The following is a 20,538-nucleotide window of genomic DNA, read 5'->3' as shown; positions in this document are numbered from 1 at the left end:
ACTGAGAGGTTCACTGAAGTTAGATCATTTTCCAGTCACTGAATTAGTGGACGCAGAGGCAGGGATCAGTGCTAAAGGCCAGGTTCTTTCGGTAATCTCACACTGCCCAGCTCCCAAAATCCACAGGTCTGAAAACAAGCAAGGACATCAGCATTCCAGCCAGGAACCGGGCTAAGCGAGAGGTATAGATAGTGGGCAGTGAAACTTCTGGGTGGCTGTCCAGAGCCTGCCAGGAGACACACACACTCCTGCTGGTAGGATTTCTCATGCCACCCCCAGAGACCCCCCCCCCATAATCCGTAATGTGCTCCCTGTTCATTTTTTCACTTGACACACAGGCACATTCCTGGCAACAAAACTGCAGTGGGGGGAAGTCTGAAATAAGGCGTTACGACCTCCAGCTGGTGACTGCACGGACGGGTCTCGGAAGGATGTGAAATCCCCGGTATGACCACGCCACCTCTACTTTTGGAGGGGGAAGAAAGGGAAAGTCAACACGCTGGAAAGTGAAGAACCACGTCAAGGAAGTGCCGAATCTCCTCATCCTTCTGAAGGGGGCTCGAGATATTACAATGCACTGGGAAAGAATTCAGTGAGGCTGGGAGTCTGGGCGCCCCCAGAGCCCCACGGGCCTTGATCCCCCATCTGTTCAACAGACTGCCCCTATCTCTCCCCACCCCATGTACAGTCTCGAGAGGGAAATGAGGCTACAAAAGTTTTGCTGTTTGGAGTTGAAGAGGCTACAGAAGTGCATGGGGTTATCTGCATTCCCTGAAAATGCACAGCCAAGGAAATTTAGTGAGGTTACAACTGATAGATTGTGCAGCAAGATGCACGGTGCTTGGAGTTTTAGCTCACGCCTTGGGTCTCCCCAACTCCCATTAGAACAGCCAACATTTACTGAGCACTTACTAAGTGCCAGCACTCTTCTAAGAGGTCTACACTTATTACTTCACTTAATTGTCATGATAACCCTGTCATCCCCATTTTGTAGATGAGGAAACTGAGCACAGGGAGGCCAAGTAACTTGCCAGAGGTTGCACAGCTGGCAGTCGGCCAACCTGGGATTCAAACCCAGGCTGGCTCCAGTGTCCACCTCCTTAACCACATATACTGCCTTTCGGCCAGCAGACTCACGTGTGTGAGTCTCAGAAATCAGGTCAATAACGCTCCTGAATGGCTTTTCTAATCCTCATGCAGGTGTTTTCTATTCTGCAGAAGGGAATGCTGGTGACAGCCTCTGCACACCTGACATTTGAGTTATGTCATGCAGTGGGGCTCGTGGATCGTCTCCTCTCCTGACTGGTTCTGAGCCCCAGGAGGGTTTGCTGAGCCCAACACCTGGGCAGAACACCTCACACCCCACTTCCTGTCCACTGCCACTGCCTGGACCACCACGTAGGAATTCTACTGATCTCCTGGCTGCCTGAAGTCCTTCGTTTGATACAAGACGGTGTACAAATTAAAAATTAAATATGAATTGCATCTTATTCAGAGCCTTTGTTGCCTCTTTCCTGTCCCCCCATTTCCCCAGCTCATTCCCCGCCTGGCTTCCTTTATTTGTCAGGCGCTAAGCAGAAGAATCACTGAACTGTTAGCTACCTCCCATGAGAATGAGGCTGGGGCCAGGCAGGGACAAAGAGGAACCTTCGTGTTCCTTGTTGGCACCAAGCTGAAATTCTATGCAACAGGGCAAGGACAGCGTGGAAACGTCATCACAGTCACTGCCCCCTTTCCTTCTGTTTGCCTTCCTTCCACACCCCACTGTTCTAACTAAAAAGTTTTCATGTCATCAAAGGAGAAGAAAACCAAATCCATTTACGTCAGTGGAGCACCTGGGGCTTAAACGTTACAACTAAACCTGCTGGATGATGCACAGCTTACAAGCGTGTGGTTTTCCCTAATTACATATTAACTTGTTTATTTGGAAATACTATCTGGTTATGATTAATCAGAAAGGAAGAGCAAAATACAGGGGAAACAATACCGCCTGGCTCATCTTTTTAATGCAAATATAACTCTTTCTAGTTTGAACTTTTTTGTTTGTTCTTCACCTGCCTAAAATGAGTAAAGTAAGATGAAGAGATGAGTGCTGGCATTTTTAAACACCTTGCCCAGCTATTTTGGCTGACACCCATAAGCAGATAGCAAGACTAATTAAATAGGTAAGGGAGACATAGATGGAAGACACTGATTGGCTCTCTGCTATGATCCCAGCTAACGTTCTCCAGGGGCCTCACCCCAGCTACATTTACCTGGGTGACTGGAGATCACAGGAATCCTATCAGCTTCTTAGTGGAAAAGGATGGTGTAAGAACACAGCCCCAGCACAATGCTGGTCCAGGTCTCAACACTGGTAAGGCCACCATTTAGACCTGAGCTGCTGAAAGAGGGGCAAGTCTGGGGAGCCTACGTTTTACTAAGGACTTATGAGATGCCGGGCACAATACGAACACATCACATTTACTCCTCACCACAACCTTGTGTGGCAGACGTGAGTCCTATTTCACAAATAAGGGAAACAGGGCTTGAAAAGGTGAAGTAACTTATCCAACACCCCAGTTAGAACTGTCTTGAACCCGGTGTTGGGCAGACTTCCATGTCAGCACTCCACCTTATCAAATTAAACACAGTAACACAAAAAAGAATTGTGGGAGAGGAGGAAGAAAAAAAAAATATTGGTTTTATTTTAAACAGCTAAGAAGTCAGAGAACTACAAAATGGAGCCAGAGTGATCTCTATCATGAGAATGCATTACAGGCCATAGTGATAAGATATGACTGCTTAATGGTAGTGATGTAACTTCCTGGTAAGCAGGGTACTATAGGTGAAATTTGTTTTGCAACTCTAATGGGATTTCCTCTTATTCTATTCACTTATCACAAAAATACTGCTATCTAAGTCACAAGATTACAAGAAAAAAGATGAGCTGGTCAAAACAAATTTTTAAAAAAATCTATTCCTGCAATATGCTTGGAAAATGAATCCAAAAACATATTTTTAGATGATCTAATGAAACACAAAGTAAAATATAGAAAGCAGACAAGATAGAGATGATAAATTCCAATGACCTTTGAGAGGCAAAGGAGAAAAAAGAAAAGAAAGGCAAAAAGTAAAATTGCAGAAATGGAAGATTTTATTGAAAGAAAAACAGACATAATTGTGGGTCAGAAAACAATCACCAAGCTTACAACTGAATAAACAATTAAAAAAAGAATGAGCCATCCCTTTTCTGAAATCTAAGAAGGACCTAAATTATACAATTAAAAAATACTCATGAAAAAAGAATGTTAGCCCACCCTCTTTCTTCCTTCAGAGAATATGGGACCTAGCATGTCTTGGGTCTTTAACAAGCACAACCTCAGTTACAGCACTAATTCTCAACAGGGGTGATACTGCCCCTAACGAGCTGAAAAGGGGTTCTTATGGGGGTGAAAATAATTGTACTCTTTTTGGGCACAGACCACAGATATACATATAGTACATAAAAAGTATATCTGGGGCATTAAATGTTCAGGAGGGAGGAGCAATTAGGAATAAATGTCTAAAATGTTCCTTAAAGAGAATTTTTTAAAAAGTTGAGAAATACTGCCTTACTGAAACTTTGATTTGGCTTTGCATCAGATATGTAATACAGAATTCTAAAATACTTTCTCAAACTCTCATGGGTTTCCAAACTAAAGGAATAAAAACACGAAAATTACAAACACTTGGTGGCTCTTCGCAGTGTAGTGTTAAGGGAAGACATTTTATAATGCCTAAAACAAACAGAAAGAAAAAAGGTGAGTTTTTCCATGAGGTTAATCATCTGGGGTATCTCTGGTACTAAAAAGTGAACTGCCCTGCAAAAGGCAGGCTTAAGGAAGCACAAAACTCACTTGCAAACTGCAGAGGTCTAGGAGCCTTGCTCAGAACACATTTCATTGGAAGAAAGCCACACCCTCTTTATTTGAAGATCAAAGCAGAACATGTGAGCCGACAAATCGGAAATCGCTTTCATGTGGTTATTGAAAAAACAACTTAGAGCGTTTGCTCTGCACGCCTCCCTGACACCAAAATCTGAGAAGTCAGAGCATTAATTCTTGACAATTCTCAGACGCCCAGGCATGACCTAATTAATTTCTAAGTATCTTAGCAGTGCCTCTGCCTCTCAAAAAGATTTTTATTTCTAAGGTTCTAAAGGCAAACGAAAGAACGAACAAACCAACGTCATGTTCTTTCCTTTTCTTTGGCTTAGCTGGCTGAGGTTAGTCTTGGCTGCCTGTGTGTGCACTGCAAACCTGCACCGGGAGGGACGGAGGCCTGCGCTGGGCTACCCTCATAGGAACTCAAACCAGCAGCGCGGGTGGCTATCTCTGAAGAAGAAGGAGTAGGCGTGACAGAGGTTCCCCGCGTTCCGGTGGTGGATCAGAGCCCACAGGGAGTCGCTGAGGAGGGCAGAGAGAGGCCGAGGCCCCTTGTGATCACCTTCCAGCGGCTTCACGATCTGGAGTTTCTCGGGCAGGTAGGAGCGGCTGCTGAACGACATGCCGGAGAAGCCGGTGAACTCGGAGAAGCGCGAGTGCGTGCCCAGGGACATGATGCTCTCCGTGGGCGTCAGGGAGCCGCTGAGCAGCTCGCCCTTCTCCGCCAGCTCCCTGAGCTTCCGCTCCTGCTCCTCCTCGAAGAACCTCCTCTCCGAGAGGTAGTTCTCCCGGCGGAGCGACAGCCGCCTCAGCGCCGTCTCCAGGTCGTGGGAGCCCGGCGTGCCCGGCGTCCCCGGCTTCTTACTCCGCTCGTCGTTTCTGGAAGGAGGGGAAACGGGGGGTTCAGCATGGAATGCCAGCAGGGGGCGCTGCACGATGTACAATGAAGGCCTTCCTGCTAAATGTACAGGGGTGGGCATTTCAGGTGGCTGCGGGGTTTTCTACGGAAACCAAGGCAAGTAGCTGAAATTTAGTGAAAAATGGAAAAACAAATGCCTCCCCAGAAGAACTAATTCCCTCTGTCGGGTTTTTTTGGGGGGCAGAGGGGTGGGCAGAGAGGAGAGAGCACTAAGATGGAATGAAAATTTGCACACACTCCAGAAAAAACCCAGTCCCTATTAACATCTCCCTCAGGAACCCTTAGGAAGAAGCCTTTCTCGAGCTTCAGCTCCTAGTCACCAGGAGGGCAGCTGGTTTGAGGGAGGCCTCTATTTCCTCTTAAATTAAAGGAGCTGAGAGCTCAAGTACAGTTCTGTTCTAGCACTTTCCCAACCATCTGACCCAATCGGTCAGAAGAACCAATTTAACTGTCACAGGAAAAGGATGCACAAAGTGGACAGTGGGGGGAGGGGGGCTGCTCTGCAGAGCTTCAGGACCAAGAGACACATGCGGTGTGATAGGCACTTTCTGGGCACCCAGCACCCCACCTTCTGAAGCAAACTAGACCCTAGTTACAAGAAAGAGCCTGAGTCCTCCTCAGTCTTTCAGGCATCTAAGCTACAGAGGGTTCATGAAACAAATGTCTATTCTGTAGACTAACAGTGAAGAGTAAGAGAAAAAATATTCATTTATCCTTCCCCCTTCAGCATTTGACAGAAAAGCAGACATCCTGGTGCATCCTGTTATATCTCTTTAAACTGGTTAAAATATCAGGATCAAGGATAAGCATGAGTTCAGCGGGTTGGTAAAACAGATCTGAGAACTGAAAGGTCTACACTTTTTAGGCGATTCTCATCAGCTTCCCTCTTCTGATTACTGAACCTGTGTTCAATCCACACCACCTCTCCCCAAAACAGAAAGCTAGAAGCTCCCGGCTGGCTCACCCCTGGTCGGCCGACTCTGCTTCCAGGATGATGCTGTTGGTCTTGTTGTCCAGAACGACATTGCCGACATCACTGCCGTAGAAGCTGGACCGGGGAGTGCTGACGCAGCTGGACAGGAGGGAGTTCACAGCCGAGGACTGGTTGGAGCCGGGGATGTTCATGGGGGAGGGCGTCAGAGACCTTTGCTTGACAACCTGGTTGATGTTTCTCACAGTCTCAAAGACTCGCCTCTGGTGACTGGGGAGAATGCACATCATCATCCATGAATAAGCAAAGGCAGGAATGACCTTGGAGTTAAACACTCCAAAAACTATCAACTGACGAGCCAAAAGGCAACTGGGCAGTGAGCCCCCAGGCAACCTGTGCCTTCCATGTGTTTCTTAGGGAGTTGGTTGGAATTCAAGAGATAACACCCACTGAATCCAGGGCTCTAATACATGGCTGTGTCCTAAAGGTCATGCTAGCAAGAGGGATCCTGCTTTCCACTGCCCTTAAGCCTGACCTACAGATAAAAATACTTAAGTAGTACTCTTGTCTCCCACCTAGTTTTCTTCTTAGTCACTAGAACGCAAGCTCGAAGAGGACAGAGTTCACTGCTCAGTGCATAATAGGGCTCAATAAATATTTGTAGAATGAATATTTGTTGACCATTCATATATGTAAAAAAAAGCAGCCTTGAAGTTAGTCTTAAACTTCTATAGTGAGATGATAAACACCAGATTAACCTTTTTTTTGGAAACTGCTATTTCTTAGAGCAGAACCACATTTTGATGCTCATTTGTTCCCTTTTAAGGAGAAAAAGGTAGGCAGGTTGCTATAACAGCCTCTTCTTTGTGGGATGCAGAGGGCTTTATACATGCACTGAGGCTCAGGAACACTGGTCATGCCCAGGATCCTATTCAGGTTTTGTCAGTGGGGTTTGGGTACAGAGAAAACACGATGAAATCAGATCCACAGTTTCCTTATAAACCTCAGGGCAGGCCAAGTGCAAGGTCTCCAGTTAGGAAGAGAGATGGTAGAGGCCAACATCCCTAAGTGGATCCAGAAAGGAAATGGAACCTTTGCTCACATCCCTTGAAGAGCCCTCCGTATCTCATCCTGCATCCTATTTTTCTTTTCCTAACAGATGTTAAAAACTTGTAATGTTTTCCACTGAAAGGAAAGATAAAAATGAGTGGTGGTGTTCAGACGGAGCTCGTGTTAAGAGAGATGGGAAACACATTTCTCCTTTCCCACTTCTCTGGAAGCTCATATCTTTAACAAGAGGGGCTGGGCGTGTTGTCAGCTGTGTTCTCATCTTTCCCTTAATCTGGACCTTAATCTGCAAAAGAACCACAGTGATCACTGCGGGTGTCTGAGGCTCTCACTGCTAGTTTTTTTTTGTGTGTGTGTGTGTATGTGTGTGAGGAGATCAGCCCTGTGCTAACATCTGCCAGTCCTTCTCTTTTTTTGCTGAGGAAGACTGGCCCTGGGCTAACATCCGTGCCCATCTTCCTCCACTTTATATGGGACACCACCACAGCATGGCCTGCCAAGCGGTGCGTCGGTGCGCGCCCGGGATCCGAACCTGCGAACCCCGGGCCGCCGCAGCGGAGCATGTGCACTTAACCGCTTGCGCCACCGGGCCGGTCCCTCTCATTGCTAGTTTGGATCACCACAGGTCACAGGCAGTCTCTGGGAAGCTTAGAACTAAGGCCGTACGCGATGTCTGGCGACTCGGGCTCTTCCAACTGCAGCTCCTTGCGCATCGTTCCCTCGATCTCCGCTGCCAAGGAGTCCTGGGAAAAGCCAGAAGACACACACCGAGTGAGCGGCAATTCAAATGCTCTGTCTCCAAAGAGGCGCACGGCCAGGCTAGCCACAGGAGCGAAACTGTGGCCTCAAGGGCCAAGTACTTCCCACAACACAAGGCTGACAGCACTCGCCTGTTAGAAACCTTCGCTGAGCAATCCCCAGAGCGGGTTCTGAACACTGCAGGCACCAATGGGCACGAGTGTAAAGCCCCTTCGCATCCATGCAGCTAACAGTCTGAAAGCAAACCCTATGTTCCCTTGGCCAAACCTCGGAGTTGCAACTGTGACCACAAGGAGAGTTGGAGAACTTACTGGAGCAGGGGGGACCTGAATCGTGGGCGCTGTCATGTGGGCCTCTGTTCTCTTGCCCCCCAGACCCCCATGCCAGGAAAGCTCCTCTCTCCACCAACAATCTGTGGTCCACCCACCTTTAACAACCAGCTCACATCTCATTGCCACCGGTAATCCTCCATTTCCTCCCCAAGTAGACACCAAACACATTAAGTCCTTGCGAGTTCTCCGAACGTATGTCTTTGTCTAGGTAGGGATCAGGGGAAAGCTGGGCACTGACGACTTCTCATTTCCCCAGTGGGAAGTGAGACTCAATAATACAGGCTGCCTGATGAGTGCCCCTCCCCCTGAACTGCCCGCCACTCCTCACCATATGAGGTAGAGCCTAACAAACCACTCCTCACGCTCACACTCGTAGATGCCAGCAGGACCAAGTGTGTGCAGAAAGGCACCTGCTGAGGCCTCGAGGGAGACACCATGTAGAACAACCTGAAGGGAAGGGCTAAATCTGTGCTAAGCAACAGAACCTCCTGCAATGATAGGAATGTTCTCTGTCTGCACTGTGCAATATGGGAGCCACCGGCCACAGGCGGCTACTGAGCACCTGAAATGTGGCCAGTGTGCCTAAGGAACTGAATTTTTTTCTTTTTTCGCTGAGGAAGATTTGCCCTGAGCTAACATCTGTCGCCAATCCTCCTCCTCTTTTTGTATATCAGCCACCGCCACAGCATGGACAGATGAGTGGTGTAGGTCCGTGCCCAGGAACCGAACCTGGGCTGCCAAAGTGGAGCACGCTGAACTTAACCACTAGGCCACCAGGGCTGGCCTGGAACTGAATTCTTAATTGTAATAATTTTAATTGATTTAAATTTACATAGACACTTGTGGCCAGTGGCTTTCCAGCAGACAGCACGTGGGAACACCAGGGCATCCATCTCCACGGCCTCACAGGCCACCAGGATGCTCCAGTCTGGAAGCTGGAACCAAGCGGGGAGACTCGACAGGAGTCAGAAGGAAGCTTGATCAGTAAAGGGTTAGTGGGGTTGTTTTCAATTCCTATTCACAAATATGCAGTTTTAGTTAGTAATTATCACCCACAGATTGCCATGAAACATACATGGTAAAGGGCTTCCCTAGGTGAGTTTCACATTTTTTTAAGCCAATTTATTTTTGTTAATACTGTCTTCACCATATAGTTTACATTCAGAGTTTTGCATGAGGAAAGGACCTTCATACAACTTAAGAGAAATGAGATATCAAGCTACTAATTACAAAGCCATGCTGGGGAAGAAGTCACAAGCAGAGTCTGTGACTTGTTTTGGCCATGATGCCCTCTGGCAGTCTAGGGAAGCCACGGACCCCTTCTCAGAATAATATTTTTAAATGAATAAAATAATTAGCATTAAAAAGGAAGCCAGATATATTGAACTAGTTACTAGGATATTAATGACAGCAATTATAATAATGTGTGGGATCTGGCTTCAGGATTGATAATTACTGTCATTTTGAAATGGAGATGAACATAAATGGTATTTTGAGTCATTTGCAGCCACTGAAACGTGCTATGAAAATAGCTGTGATTTTGACTTGTGACAACGTCACGGAGGTGCTAATATCACTGTGGTTTGTTGCCTACCTTCATACGAGAAGGAAACACTGTGTACAGTTGGGGATTAATGGAAATAAAAGGTATAATCTTCTCCCAAAGTTCATGGGCCCCCTGAACCCTGACTGTGGATCCCAGATTAAGAACTCCCGCCATAAGGCAAGAGAATTGAGGACATACTTAAGCAAAAACTGCTCCTCACTGTTTTATTCAGCAATTAGAAGGGCTGGGATCAAAAGAGGCAGATCTGGGCGTTCTGCTCCAGAAACATGGGCATGATACAAGCTTTAGATTGCCTTAAATACTTGTAATGCATAATGCACCTTAAAAATAGCCATGTTCCAAAACTGAGCTGTGCCAACAGCTACAGAAAAAGGCAAACAAAAGCTTTACCTCAGCAAATACGAAAGCTGAGAATCTCTCCAGAAGAAACCCACATGCAGATTTTCAATTCAATTTTTCTTATGTAATGGTTTAGTTTTAAAATGCAGGTCTGTCCTTGGGAGTGGGCAATGCAGTGGAGGGAATCCAAGGTGCACAAGAAACAAGACGGCCCCAGAAGACCACTGCACCGAGAGGAAAAGTCAGGAAGAGGGGAAACCGAGGCACAAAGCGTGCAAAGCTACACAGGCCAGTCTGGGAGCTGAGTGTAGTTAGCTTAAATGGAGGTATTCGGGGGACAGAATGTTCTTTGCTGCCTTTCCCGGGATTCCTGGAATCACTGGGTCACCAATCTGCCCCTTGGAAAGCTGACTATTTATGTTCCGCACCTTTCTTTTTGGTTTCCCTTCGATTTCCATCAAGTAGAGAGAGAGAGTTCTAGCCTGACTTGGATATGCGAAAGCAAAGAAGAAAAAGAGATCGTGATTTAGGAAAAGTGGGCCAGACAACAAGGGGTGGGGAGACAGTGTCTGCTGGGGGTCAGCAAGGGGGAGAGGGTTAAGGGAAAGAGCCCCAAGGAAAGGCCAAATTCGGAAGGGACCGAGTTTCACAAGCATTTACACAGTCATCCACTCCCATCTCATTTAGGGGAGGTTTTTTCCAAAAGTTCTTCTCTCCTTGGAGAGAATTTGGTATTTCATGAAACCATGGAAATAGTGCCTGGAACCATGAAACCATGGAAATAGAATAAAAGTTCTTGGTAGTCTGTTCTTCAGTCTGTCCATCCACCCATCCAAATCTAGTATCTATCAAGCATCTACAGGCTACAACATACCAAGCGCTGTGCCAGGTGCAGAGTATTAAAGAGAGGGAAGGAGGAAAAGAGCAGATAAGACATGGTCCCCAGCTCCAAGGGGCATTAGTCTGAAAGAAGGTGGTAAATGCGTAAGGTCTCCAAATGTCACAGGGCAATGACCAGCAGAGGAAATCTGCCCTGTGCTGCCCAAACTATGAGGAACCTCCTGGAAAATCCCTTTTCAGCCATGTTCCCCCAACGCCCAGACATGAAACAAATCAGGCCAGGGGAAGTAAGACTGTGGGGAAATAATATGAAAAATATAAAAATGCCACACCCAGCACAGAGGTAAATATTTTTTCAGATCACAGATACTAAAAGCTACCAGGAGAATGATTAATAAGCATACAAAGAACCAGCAGAACCCCACAGGCGATTTAAGAATTCTGGAATGCACTTGGGAGGCCAAAATAGCATGTATTCTAATAAGGTCAGAAAAAATAATGTATAAATAACATCTTCCAAATATCTGAGGTTCCTATTAAATCTAATTCTTATTAAATTTATCTTTTAAGGGCAGGAAGAGAAAAGACGACAGCTACAGAGAGAAGGAAAATAAAGAACCAATTTGTCTCATGTGGTTAGGAAGCCACCAGCTGGGCTCATAAACCTTCAACTCAGATCCAGATCCAAGCTGCACAACGAGACCCCGCCTTCCCACCATGAGCCCCTCTGCTGCCCTCAGGGTGGGAAGAGGGATGGCGGGAAGCAAGCAAGCACTCACCATGGGAAACAGGCCCAGCGAGTGGTAGCGCCGGGAGGTGGTGTTGGGCACGGTCTTGTTCCGGAGGTTCTTGAGCTCCTCCTGCGCCTCGTGAAGCATCTCCATGCACTCTGCGTACTTGTCCTCCAGCTCGCGCAGCTGCGGGACACCAGGGAAGCGCAGAGGGGCAGGATCTCATGAGCATGCACAGTCACCCACCCCGAGAGCAGAAAGACACAGGCACCTAGGAGAGGCCCCGCACCCCGTGGGACAGGCTGCCCTGGGGCCTGAGGCCAAACGCCAGAGTCCTCAAGGCTCAGCTTTTCTTTCACTTGGGGTGCGTTTATAGCCTCAGAAACCTCCTAGAATACTAACAACGAGCAACTGAGATAGAAACAACTTTAAACAAACGGGAGAGCAGATCGTCACACCCTTGTTTCAAGCCACATCTTTGAACGGGGCTCCTTTTACATGTCGTTTCTCTTACTGGAACGTTTATCGGGAGCCTGCACACACCAGCAGAGCCCAGCCTCCCAGGCCCTCACGACCAGTAACAGTGTCAGCGGGGACTAGAAATTGCCGTAGGAGTAAGAATGACATTCAATTCAATATAAAAACGGCTGTTAAGAAGGACGTGACCCACAGCTTGTCAGAGGGGGAGCTGATGGACCTTAACTGGAATCGGGGGCCCTGATGAAATGGGGGACGGACACTCACCTCCGCCGTGAGCTGCCGCTGGGCATCCTTAGCAGCCCCCAGGTGCTGAACCAGTTCCTCATTTTCCACGGTGCACTAAAAGGTGGCAGAGGTCAATCAGCTTCTCTTTTAAGATATTAGAAGAGTCTAACTTCTTTCCTCTTATTACCTGATCTGTTATGATCTTATCACATTTCTACAATGAGATTTTTACCTTATACTGGAGTAAAATTTCATCTTCTATATAATCCTGAAGGTAAAGGGTTTCCTACATCCCTATTCATTCTCTACAGCCACTCCCCACCCGCAAAGTCACAGCTGCCCTCCAAAAGCATCTCACCTCATGCTCATAGCCAAAGTCTGATGTGGGAAACTAAACTGCTTTTTGCTGCTTCATCTTAAATCTAAAGGGGTTATTGTTCTGCTGCAGAACATACCAGATGTACTGTGTAAGAACAAATACTAGACTAGATGATTCATAAGTTAAATTCCAAAACTCCATATCTGCAGCACCTTTCTTAATGAATTCTATTAATTTGCAGATTATTCTTAGGAGATAAGTGGTGAAAAATATAATTCCCTCCCAACTAAGGGGCAACCACATTTATACTATTGAATCCGCTAAGCTTCTTCTCCAAAGGGGGAGCACAAACTCCTAAAATAGGAAACCAGAGGGCACTGTCTTCTGGGGATAAATGCCCCTTCCTGATCTCAGATGAGCCACTTTTGTATCAGGCAGAGAAACGGAAGCCTTACAGCTTTTGCCTTCTTCTGCAAATCAACTATCTGTGACAGCAGGTGTGTGATCTCCTCTTGCTGGCGGGCAGCATCTTCCGTCTTCTTGGCCAGTTCCTCTGAGATACTGGCAATCTGCACGTTGGCATCCCCTTTGAGCAAAAAATGACAATCATAAGAATAAATCAGAAAACCTCATATGCAGACCAAGAGAGAACAGTTTCTTTGTGGTTTGTACAAGAAAAAATATCTCTATTACAAGACATGTGGCGGGGGGTGGGGGTGGTGGTGATGGAGAGTGTATATGAAGAAGGAACTTAGAGCACCGATTTTGCCATACAAAGCAGTTTCCTGGGGTTCAGTCTCTGTCATGAGAAGGAACCTTACCCCAGCTGTGGCTCCCAGGCTCAGTATGAGGGCCCGACCCCACCGACTAAGGCTGCCTTCCCAGAGGAAATCAGGCAGGCTTCAGGAGTCAGCCAGGAGATACCACACCAAAACAAAGGTGTGTCCAGGCAAATCCCCACATGAACAGATCCACGTCATTAACAGGAACCCCTGCTGCACCCTGTTCTAAGAAGGAACTATGGCCGTGCACAATACAATTCCCTCGGGTGTTTTCAACCCATATTCAGAGCCATAACTCATTTTACTAGATTTGAACATAGGGTTTCATTTACTTAGTATTTTGCTGAAACTCAAAATACTCCCTTTGCCCTTTTGTCTGACCCTAACTTGTAAACTTATAATGGAGAGGGTGGAGAGAAGTACTTATTTGCAAAGTTGAGAAATCTGGCCTCAACTTTCACAAATCAAATTACTAGAAAGCAGTTTTTCCACATCTTCAACACAGGACTCTGAAGCTGGGCCTAACTTAGCCATTAAAGAATTCCTGTAGAAAGCCAAAATTAAAATTAAATATCTATCTTAGTGAGAAATTGAGATGATGTATGGCTGACAACCCACACTCAGTTTCTCATAAATCAGGGTGAGGGGTGCCACACAAGATCAGGGGAGGTCTCTGGTCTTAAGAAAAATGCCACTGAGCCCAGGTTGGCAGGGAGACTGCACTTTATCAAGGGTGATGACAATCTGCCTAGTCATAATGAGGGCAGATGCAGAAAGCAAAAAGAGGGAAGAGGAGTGGGGCAGGAGGGCCAGGACATACTCAGCTCCTTCACACAGTCGTTGACCAGCTGCTGCTCCTTCTCTTCGTAGGTGATGGTCTCTGTCTTCAGCTGGCAGGCCTGTGAACAAGGCTCACGTCAGAGGCCCTGCATTCACACCTGGACTGGTGAGACAGGCAACGCTGGGGCAAGGAGCAAGAGCTAACCTGGGTCTGGGAAGCCACCCTTCAGCATCTCCCCACCTGTCACCCATTGCACCCTCAAATACAGAAAGACAATCCAAATTCCCTGCTTAGTTAATGAATCTCAGATTCTCAAAGCTGAAAATGTGTACCACTAGAGGGCGCCACACAGAGCAATGTGCACAAGAGCTATTCACCCTGCTCTGCTAAAACCCTGTAAGCACCACCCTTGTGTCAGTCTCTCTCTTTACTCATTTGTGTCTGTCTCGGCTCACAGACATGGAACCCTTTGTGACCCAAACAGTGGCTAGGACACAGCTTTGCCTACCGCAGGCATTCTAAGGATACCCACAAGAATGGCTAACACTTTCACACCTACTTTGCACGGTCCTATGAAGTTCTGAGTTTGTTAACTCTCTTGTATTCAGCTTAGTAAAACAAGGTACGATATGAAAGCATTAAAATTTAGAGACACAAGAGCTATCCCAGGTCTCTGGATAGCTTGATCCCAGCAAAAAGGTGGGAAACCCCAAGAAAATGCCCCAGTTAGAGAGAAGGTGTCTCTGAGCCCTGGGGTCCTGGCCCCAGAGAGACACTGCACTCCTAAAAGCCGAGGTGGAGGGGCCGGGATCTGTGGCTGGAATCAGAGTCCCTCAGCTTGCTTTAGGCGAAGGTTCTGAGAAGGACCAATCGCTGTGCCCAGGACTAGAGCATGTACCTGGGGCAGATGCTGGAAGGGGCAGCGCTGGACTCAGAATGGGGAACACTGGGCAGCAGTCTTGGCTCAGCCACTGGCTGGCAGAGAAAGCTTAGCAACCCATCAGTCAACAGGGGCCTGGAAGAGGTGAGATCTAATCATGTCCTTGTGCATGGGAGCATCCTGCTGAGCCCAGACATGAGGTGCTTTCCGAGGTGCGGGGAAGTTCAAGGTGACAAGTGGTCTGCCCTACTGGAGGGGCCTCGGGAAGCCCCGGGCCAGCTGAGGTTGACAGACTAAACTTGACAACCAAGGGCCTAATAAACAGGGCTGCCCCATACCTCTGGCTAGACACACAAACTCACCGAGAATACAGACAAAATGCACTCAATTTGCACGCATCCGTGTTTCTAGATAGGGGCAGTAGGTGAAGGGAAATAATGTGCAGTTTGGAGTCACAGAGACTTGCACATCCTGGCTTTGTCATTCACTAACTTGCACGATCTTGGCAAATCAGAACACCTAGCAGCCTGGGTTCTGGTTTTCCCACTGTAAATGAGAATCAAAGTAACCAGCTTCCAGCTTTGTTGTGAGGAGTTTAAAAAAAGAATGCAGGCCAAGTGCCTAGCACAATGATGAGCCAATCAGAAATACTCAAAAGCTGAGTTCCCAAGTTACCTCAGCTTGGCCTTTTTAAGTTAATTAAAGCATGTCTCCAAGTTCTCATGTACTATTTCCTTTTACAGCATATCTGACCTGCAGCAACATGCGAGTAAGGCTTTCACACCGGGTGTCCAGATCATTGTATGTCAGAGCTGGAAAACACCGTGGAAAGACCCCACTGCGGGAGATCTGCCCTGACTGTGGAGGAGGAGGGGTTGGCCACTCGCCCATCCACACAGTGCATAACTCACCAGTTCATCTGCCCAGCACGGGTGGATGGCGTGAGCTGCCCTGGAAGGCAATGCCCAGCACATAAATGAGGCAAGCCTGCGGGGCCCTCGGGGCAGCTGTGAGCCAAGGGTTAGGTGGTTCCTCCACAGCCTAGCCCTTGGAGGATGGGGCTGTCACCATGGCTATTCTCACCCAATAAGGCAGACGGGGCCACCACCCTTCCAGAGGTGACAAGAGCAGGGAGTGCACTTCACCTCGGATCGAAGTACGACGTTCTCCTCTTCAAGGTCCTTCAGCTTCTTTTGAAGAGAATCCAAATGAAAGTAATTCTGGACTGAGGAGGATGACTCATTCCTCTTCAACCTGGGATGTGGCGGGAGGGGAAGCACGATCACTTTCTAGGCACAGCAACGTTTCCTCCCACCGCCTGGCAGACCATGGGGAAGCGCAAAGGGCTGTTCCAAGGAGAGTCCATGACGTGCAGGTGTGACAAGGACCCATCAGGCTGCTCCCTCCCCCCAGGAAAACCCGCCCACGCACAGGCACACCACCACTTCAGACACACATCCAACCCTTTGTCCCCAATTTGCAGTTGCCACATTGCCTCAGAATTCAGAGGAATCAACTCTATTTGAAGCTTACACAATTCCAGATGCCTGGGAGTTTATTTAATACTTATAATGAGCTTCTACGTGCCAAGAACTGTTTTAAGTACTCTACATTTATTAACTCATTTAATGCTCAGAACCCTGAGAACTAAGTACTATTATTATCCCTGTTTTACAAATGAGGAAACAAGTACAGAGAGGTTAAGTAACCTGGCCAAGAGCACACAGCTAGCAAGCCACAGAGCCGAGACCTGAACTCAGGCCATCAGGCTCTAAGTTCATGCCCCTAACATGAGGCTCTGCTGACTCTCAGAGAAGCCCCACACTTTCTGTCCCAAGGACCCACCACGGCACCTCTGTCTCCAGAACTCTATTTCCTCTGACAGCAGAGCCCACCCCGTTACCCACTAACGTCCCAGGACAAATCAATCTAAAGTGACCGAGAAGCAATAAGACCCAGTCAGAGAAAAACTGAAATCCCGCTTAACAGTCAAGTCGATCTGTTTGAGACACTCAGAGATGCTTGGTCTGGGGAAGGCTGAGAGCAGCTGACCTGCACTGGGTGCAAGTGACCCTGTCTAGGCAACTCCAAGGACGGGGACAACAGCAGCCTGTGCTCCGGCCTCCAGACCCGGCCCTCAGTGACTTACGGGGTCGAGCACACGGACTCGGGCTCGCTCTCCTCCGCAGCGCTGGTGTAGAACTGAAGCAGCTCGTCCTTCATGGACAGCTCATGCCGGAGCTGAGACACCTGCACAAACAGAGCCGGGCCCGTCCTTCACGTCCCAAACGCGACAACATCCCCACTAGGGCCCACCTACTGCTTAGTGACAACAGTTTCTAAATTCCTCATTAAAAGAAAAGGCATGTAATCGATTTTGTGCTATTCAAAGAAAACAAAGGGCTGCGTTTGATCCCATTTAAGAAAAATACAACCAATTACCTTTTGGCAGAAACCCTTCTGCCTAAATTTATAATCTTTACTTTGGTACAGAGGAGTGGTGAGGGGGGACTACAAGACTCTAGAATGATGGTTGTGGGGGGAGAAGACAGCATATGGGCTTTGCAAGGAGCCAGATGACCAGCTGGGCAAACAGCCAGAGAAATGGATCATATTACCACATGAAAGAGGAGGCCATTCACTTCTGCTGAAACCAAACCCCACCTGGGACCAAGACCCGGACCAGGACCCAGGGATGCCAGCTCTGGGGGGGTCAGCTACGAGCAGCTTGTCAACCTTTGCTCTCATACTTGGGAAACCTCACGGCCCCACCCTGTGACTGCTGCCCCCTCACAGGGCTCCGAGGCAAGCCTGGCCAGACTTTGCTTTGTACTTATAAGATAGAAATTTCAGATACAGGAAGAAAAGAGGCAACCATCAGGAACTGGTCATACCGACTACTGCTAGGGTGGTTTTGCAGATCACAGCGATTTATAACAACCCCGTGCCATAAAATTTTTCCCTTGCCCTCTCACCATTCAGCACTGATGAATAGGGAACCAGTGCTGTAAACGAGAATTGTAATTCTGTTCTAATTCTTTGTTTCTAATTTGACTTGGGGTCTACGGTTTATTCTAACTTTCCTATGCAGCACAGTGAATATCTTATGTTTTCCACAAAGAGGCCAATTTTATGTGCATGAGGCTTTAGCTTCAACACCTTGACTGATCGCTGAGTGATGTGCCAAAGAAGCACATATCACAGCTTTCAAATTCTAAGCTTTTCCAAGGGGGAAAAAGGCATTTCTGCCCCCACGGTGTAGGATGCTCTTTGTGGGAGGCGAGGAAACCCCAAGCCAGAGCAGTAACGTGGAGAAGCAGCACATGAGGGACAACTGATGACCTTATTTACCGGTTCCTGGTGGCATGTCCCCCTGCTTGGAAGGGGCTGAGAAGGGGGCCAGGCTGACCTGGCATGCTTTACAACCTGAGAGAAGGGGAATCAGGTCATGATGCTGGCGGCAGGGAAAGCAGGGGTCAACTTTACACAACCGTATTCTACCTTATCATCTCTTCAAGAAAGCCCGGGATTAAAACTTTTCTCATCTAGTGGCAACTCTATTTCATCATGTTAAAACTATTAATAAACCCAGAAGACACTAGCTGGGAATAGCTTTAATGAGGAAAAGGTGTGAATATATCTTAGGGACATGAATAAGGGCCTCTCCGCCCACTAAGAAAGTATCTGATGGAAAATAAGGGAGCAGAAGGAAATCAAATCAAAGTCTGCAGAGTTAAAATTCCCTGTTAAAAGAACAAGATGATGGGAAAGAAGCTACAAAGTGGGGCCTGGTCTACCTTTTGTTCTAGCAACACCGCCTGACTCTGCAGCCTTTCTTCTCCTGCCCATACCACATCCCTTCCAGAAAAATCAGTGTTGCTCCTCCAAAACCTCGGCCCCTTAAGACAAGTCTAAAATGTTCACATCCTCCCTCTCACCACCGATCTCCATCAGCCAAGATTTGTATCATGAAAATAATAGGATTTCTATCAAGAAAACAATAGGCTATTTTTTGTTTTGTTTTACAAACACAAAATTATATTGTAACGATGAATGTGCAATCGCCGTCTGACTCTGCAGCCTGCGTTAGTCTCCTGACAGGGCTCCTTCTCCGGCCCGCCCACTCTCACTCAGGAAGCCCTGTTTACTGCTGTATTAGCCTGCGGGTGCTTCTGCCAAGTGCTGAGTGTCTTTTTCAGCCTGCATGGTGATCTGGACTCTTGGAGCACTGGGATCGTGGCCTGCCCTGGGACTGGGCACAATGGGCCCACTGACTGAGTGAGACCTGTTCCCACTCTGAACGGCCCTGTCCACACTGTCAGAAGGAGACACAGGGAACAGAAGGAGGTACAGAAAGGAGCTTTCCACCCCAAGATGGCCCCTTAAGAACAGGCAGCTCCGGGCTCAGGACGCGGGCGTGCCCTCGGAAGGGCCTTTCCAACTGGGGCCCCATTACATCATCTTCGAGACTGGGGCCCCATTACATCATCTTCAACCACACCTGTGGTGCCCAAGTGCCTCAGAAGCCTTTGCTGCCAGGTCCTACCTCCTCCCTGATGTGTTCCACTTGCTCCTCCAGCAGCTCGTTCCTCTCGGTTAGTGTCTTGTTCTTCTTCAACAACGACTGGCCAATCCGAGCAGCCAATTCTAAATCCCGCTCTTTCTGAGAAAGGCAAAAGTGAGAGCAGAGAGTCAAAAACCCGAGCTTCCTGAAGGAGCTGACTGTGCTCAGTGTCAACTGACGAAAGCAAGGGCATTTAGAAATAACAAAACAATTAATAAGGTATCATCCATTCACCAGCATTTGATACCTTTCAAAGAGGAGTATCCTTCGCCCACATAATGTGCCAGAGCTACACAGACCTCACTCAACAAGAGGGAACCTTAAAATTTAATGCAAACAAGTCTCTGTTCCTACAGGAAAAACACGCTTCCAAAAACATTTCTCTGCCACTGCTTTTGGTGTTTGCATAATCATTTGATAACCTGTCTCTCCACCTGAGGGCTGGGCTACCTTGTATCGCCAGGACCCACCCTATGGAAACACCCAGTAACTATTTGCTGGATGAGTGAATGAATCCAGAAATTCCAAAGCCCTCTTACAATAAAGCCAAGAGCTGACACAGGGAGGCAGGCTCTTGAGCACACGTTAAGCTGGAATTTACTGAATTCCTTATATTTGCCTCACATGAAACAAAAATGTTTAAAGTTGCTCTGAAATACAATTACATGTTTCTTTCACTTAACAAGAGGCTACTTAGGCTTTATTTTTAAAAAGTACTTTCAAAATGGAGAGATAATGCATAAAATTGCCCTACTTCAGAGACAAAGACTGTGTTAAGGACACAGAATTTTCTAAGTTCAGCTGATGACATCACTTAGAGCAGAGCAGTATACAGAGGAAAGTCTTTAGTGGCCTATAAAGGTATAGCTGCCATTACGGGAGGAAAGATGCCCCTTGACAGTGGAGACGGCGGGCAGACGCCATCACCAAATGCAGGCTCATCCATCCCTGACGAAGAGCCTGTTTGCCACTGTGGTTAGATTCAACTGGCTCACTTTTAGATGAGGGTTGGCAAGGGGAGGAGATGTCTGGAAAACTAAATCATTTAAGAAGCCTATGCTAATTATTCTGTTCACCTGGCGTAAAAAGCAGACAAAGGAGAACATGTAGTTTCAA

The 20,538-nt window shown here is 47.5% G+C and overlaps 1 protein-coding gene across 12 annotated transcripts in view; it reads right to left on the bottom strand.

Annotated features, from left to right (window-relative positions):
* Nucleotides 1-20,538, bottom strand: part of TRAK1 (trafficking kinesin protein 1) — a 115,660-nt gene that overhangs the window by 18,222 nt on the left and 76,900 nt on the right. For all 12 annotated transcript variants that reach the window (XM_014790916.2, XM_014790890.2, XM_004419553.3 and 9 more), the window contains 10 exons: nucleotides 19,405-19,521; nucleotides 17,008-17,108; nucleotides 16,004-16,112; nucleotides 14,018-14,096; nucleotides 12,871-13,001; nucleotides 12,136-12,210; nucleotides 11,440-11,577; nucleotides 7,490-7,566; nucleotides 5,789-6,025; nucleotides 4,468-4,784 (listed from right to left, as the gene is read on the bottom strand). In XM_014790916.2, coding sequence (XP_014646402.1) covers nucleotides 4,468-4,784; nucleotides 5,789-6,025; nucleotides 7,490-7,566; nucleotides 11,440-11,577; nucleotides 12,136-12,210; nucleotides 12,871-13,001; nucleotides 14,018-14,096; nucleotides 16,004-16,112; nucleotides 17,008-17,108; nucleotides 19,405-19,521 — 1,381 coding nt within the window. The remainder of the gene's footprint in view (nucleotides 1-4,467; nucleotides 4,785-5,788; nucleotides 6,026-7,489; nucleotides 7,567-11,439; nucleotides 11,578-12,135; nucleotides 12,211-12,870; nucleotides 13,002-14,017; nucleotides 14,097-16,003; nucleotides 16,113-17,007; nucleotides 17,109-19,404; nucleotides 19,522-20,538) is intronic.

This window comes from Ceratotherium simum, chromosome 5 (genome assembly GCF_057802395.1).
Source record: "Ceratotherium simum simum isolate JZ-2026a chromosome 5, ASM5780239v1, whole genome shotgun sequence".
Classification (NCBI taxonomy): Eukaryota; Metazoa; Chordata; class Mammalia; order Perissodactyla; family Rhinocerotidae; genus Ceratotherium; species Ceratotherium simum.
This window is presented reverse-complemented; position numbering and strand designations above follow the sequence as displayed.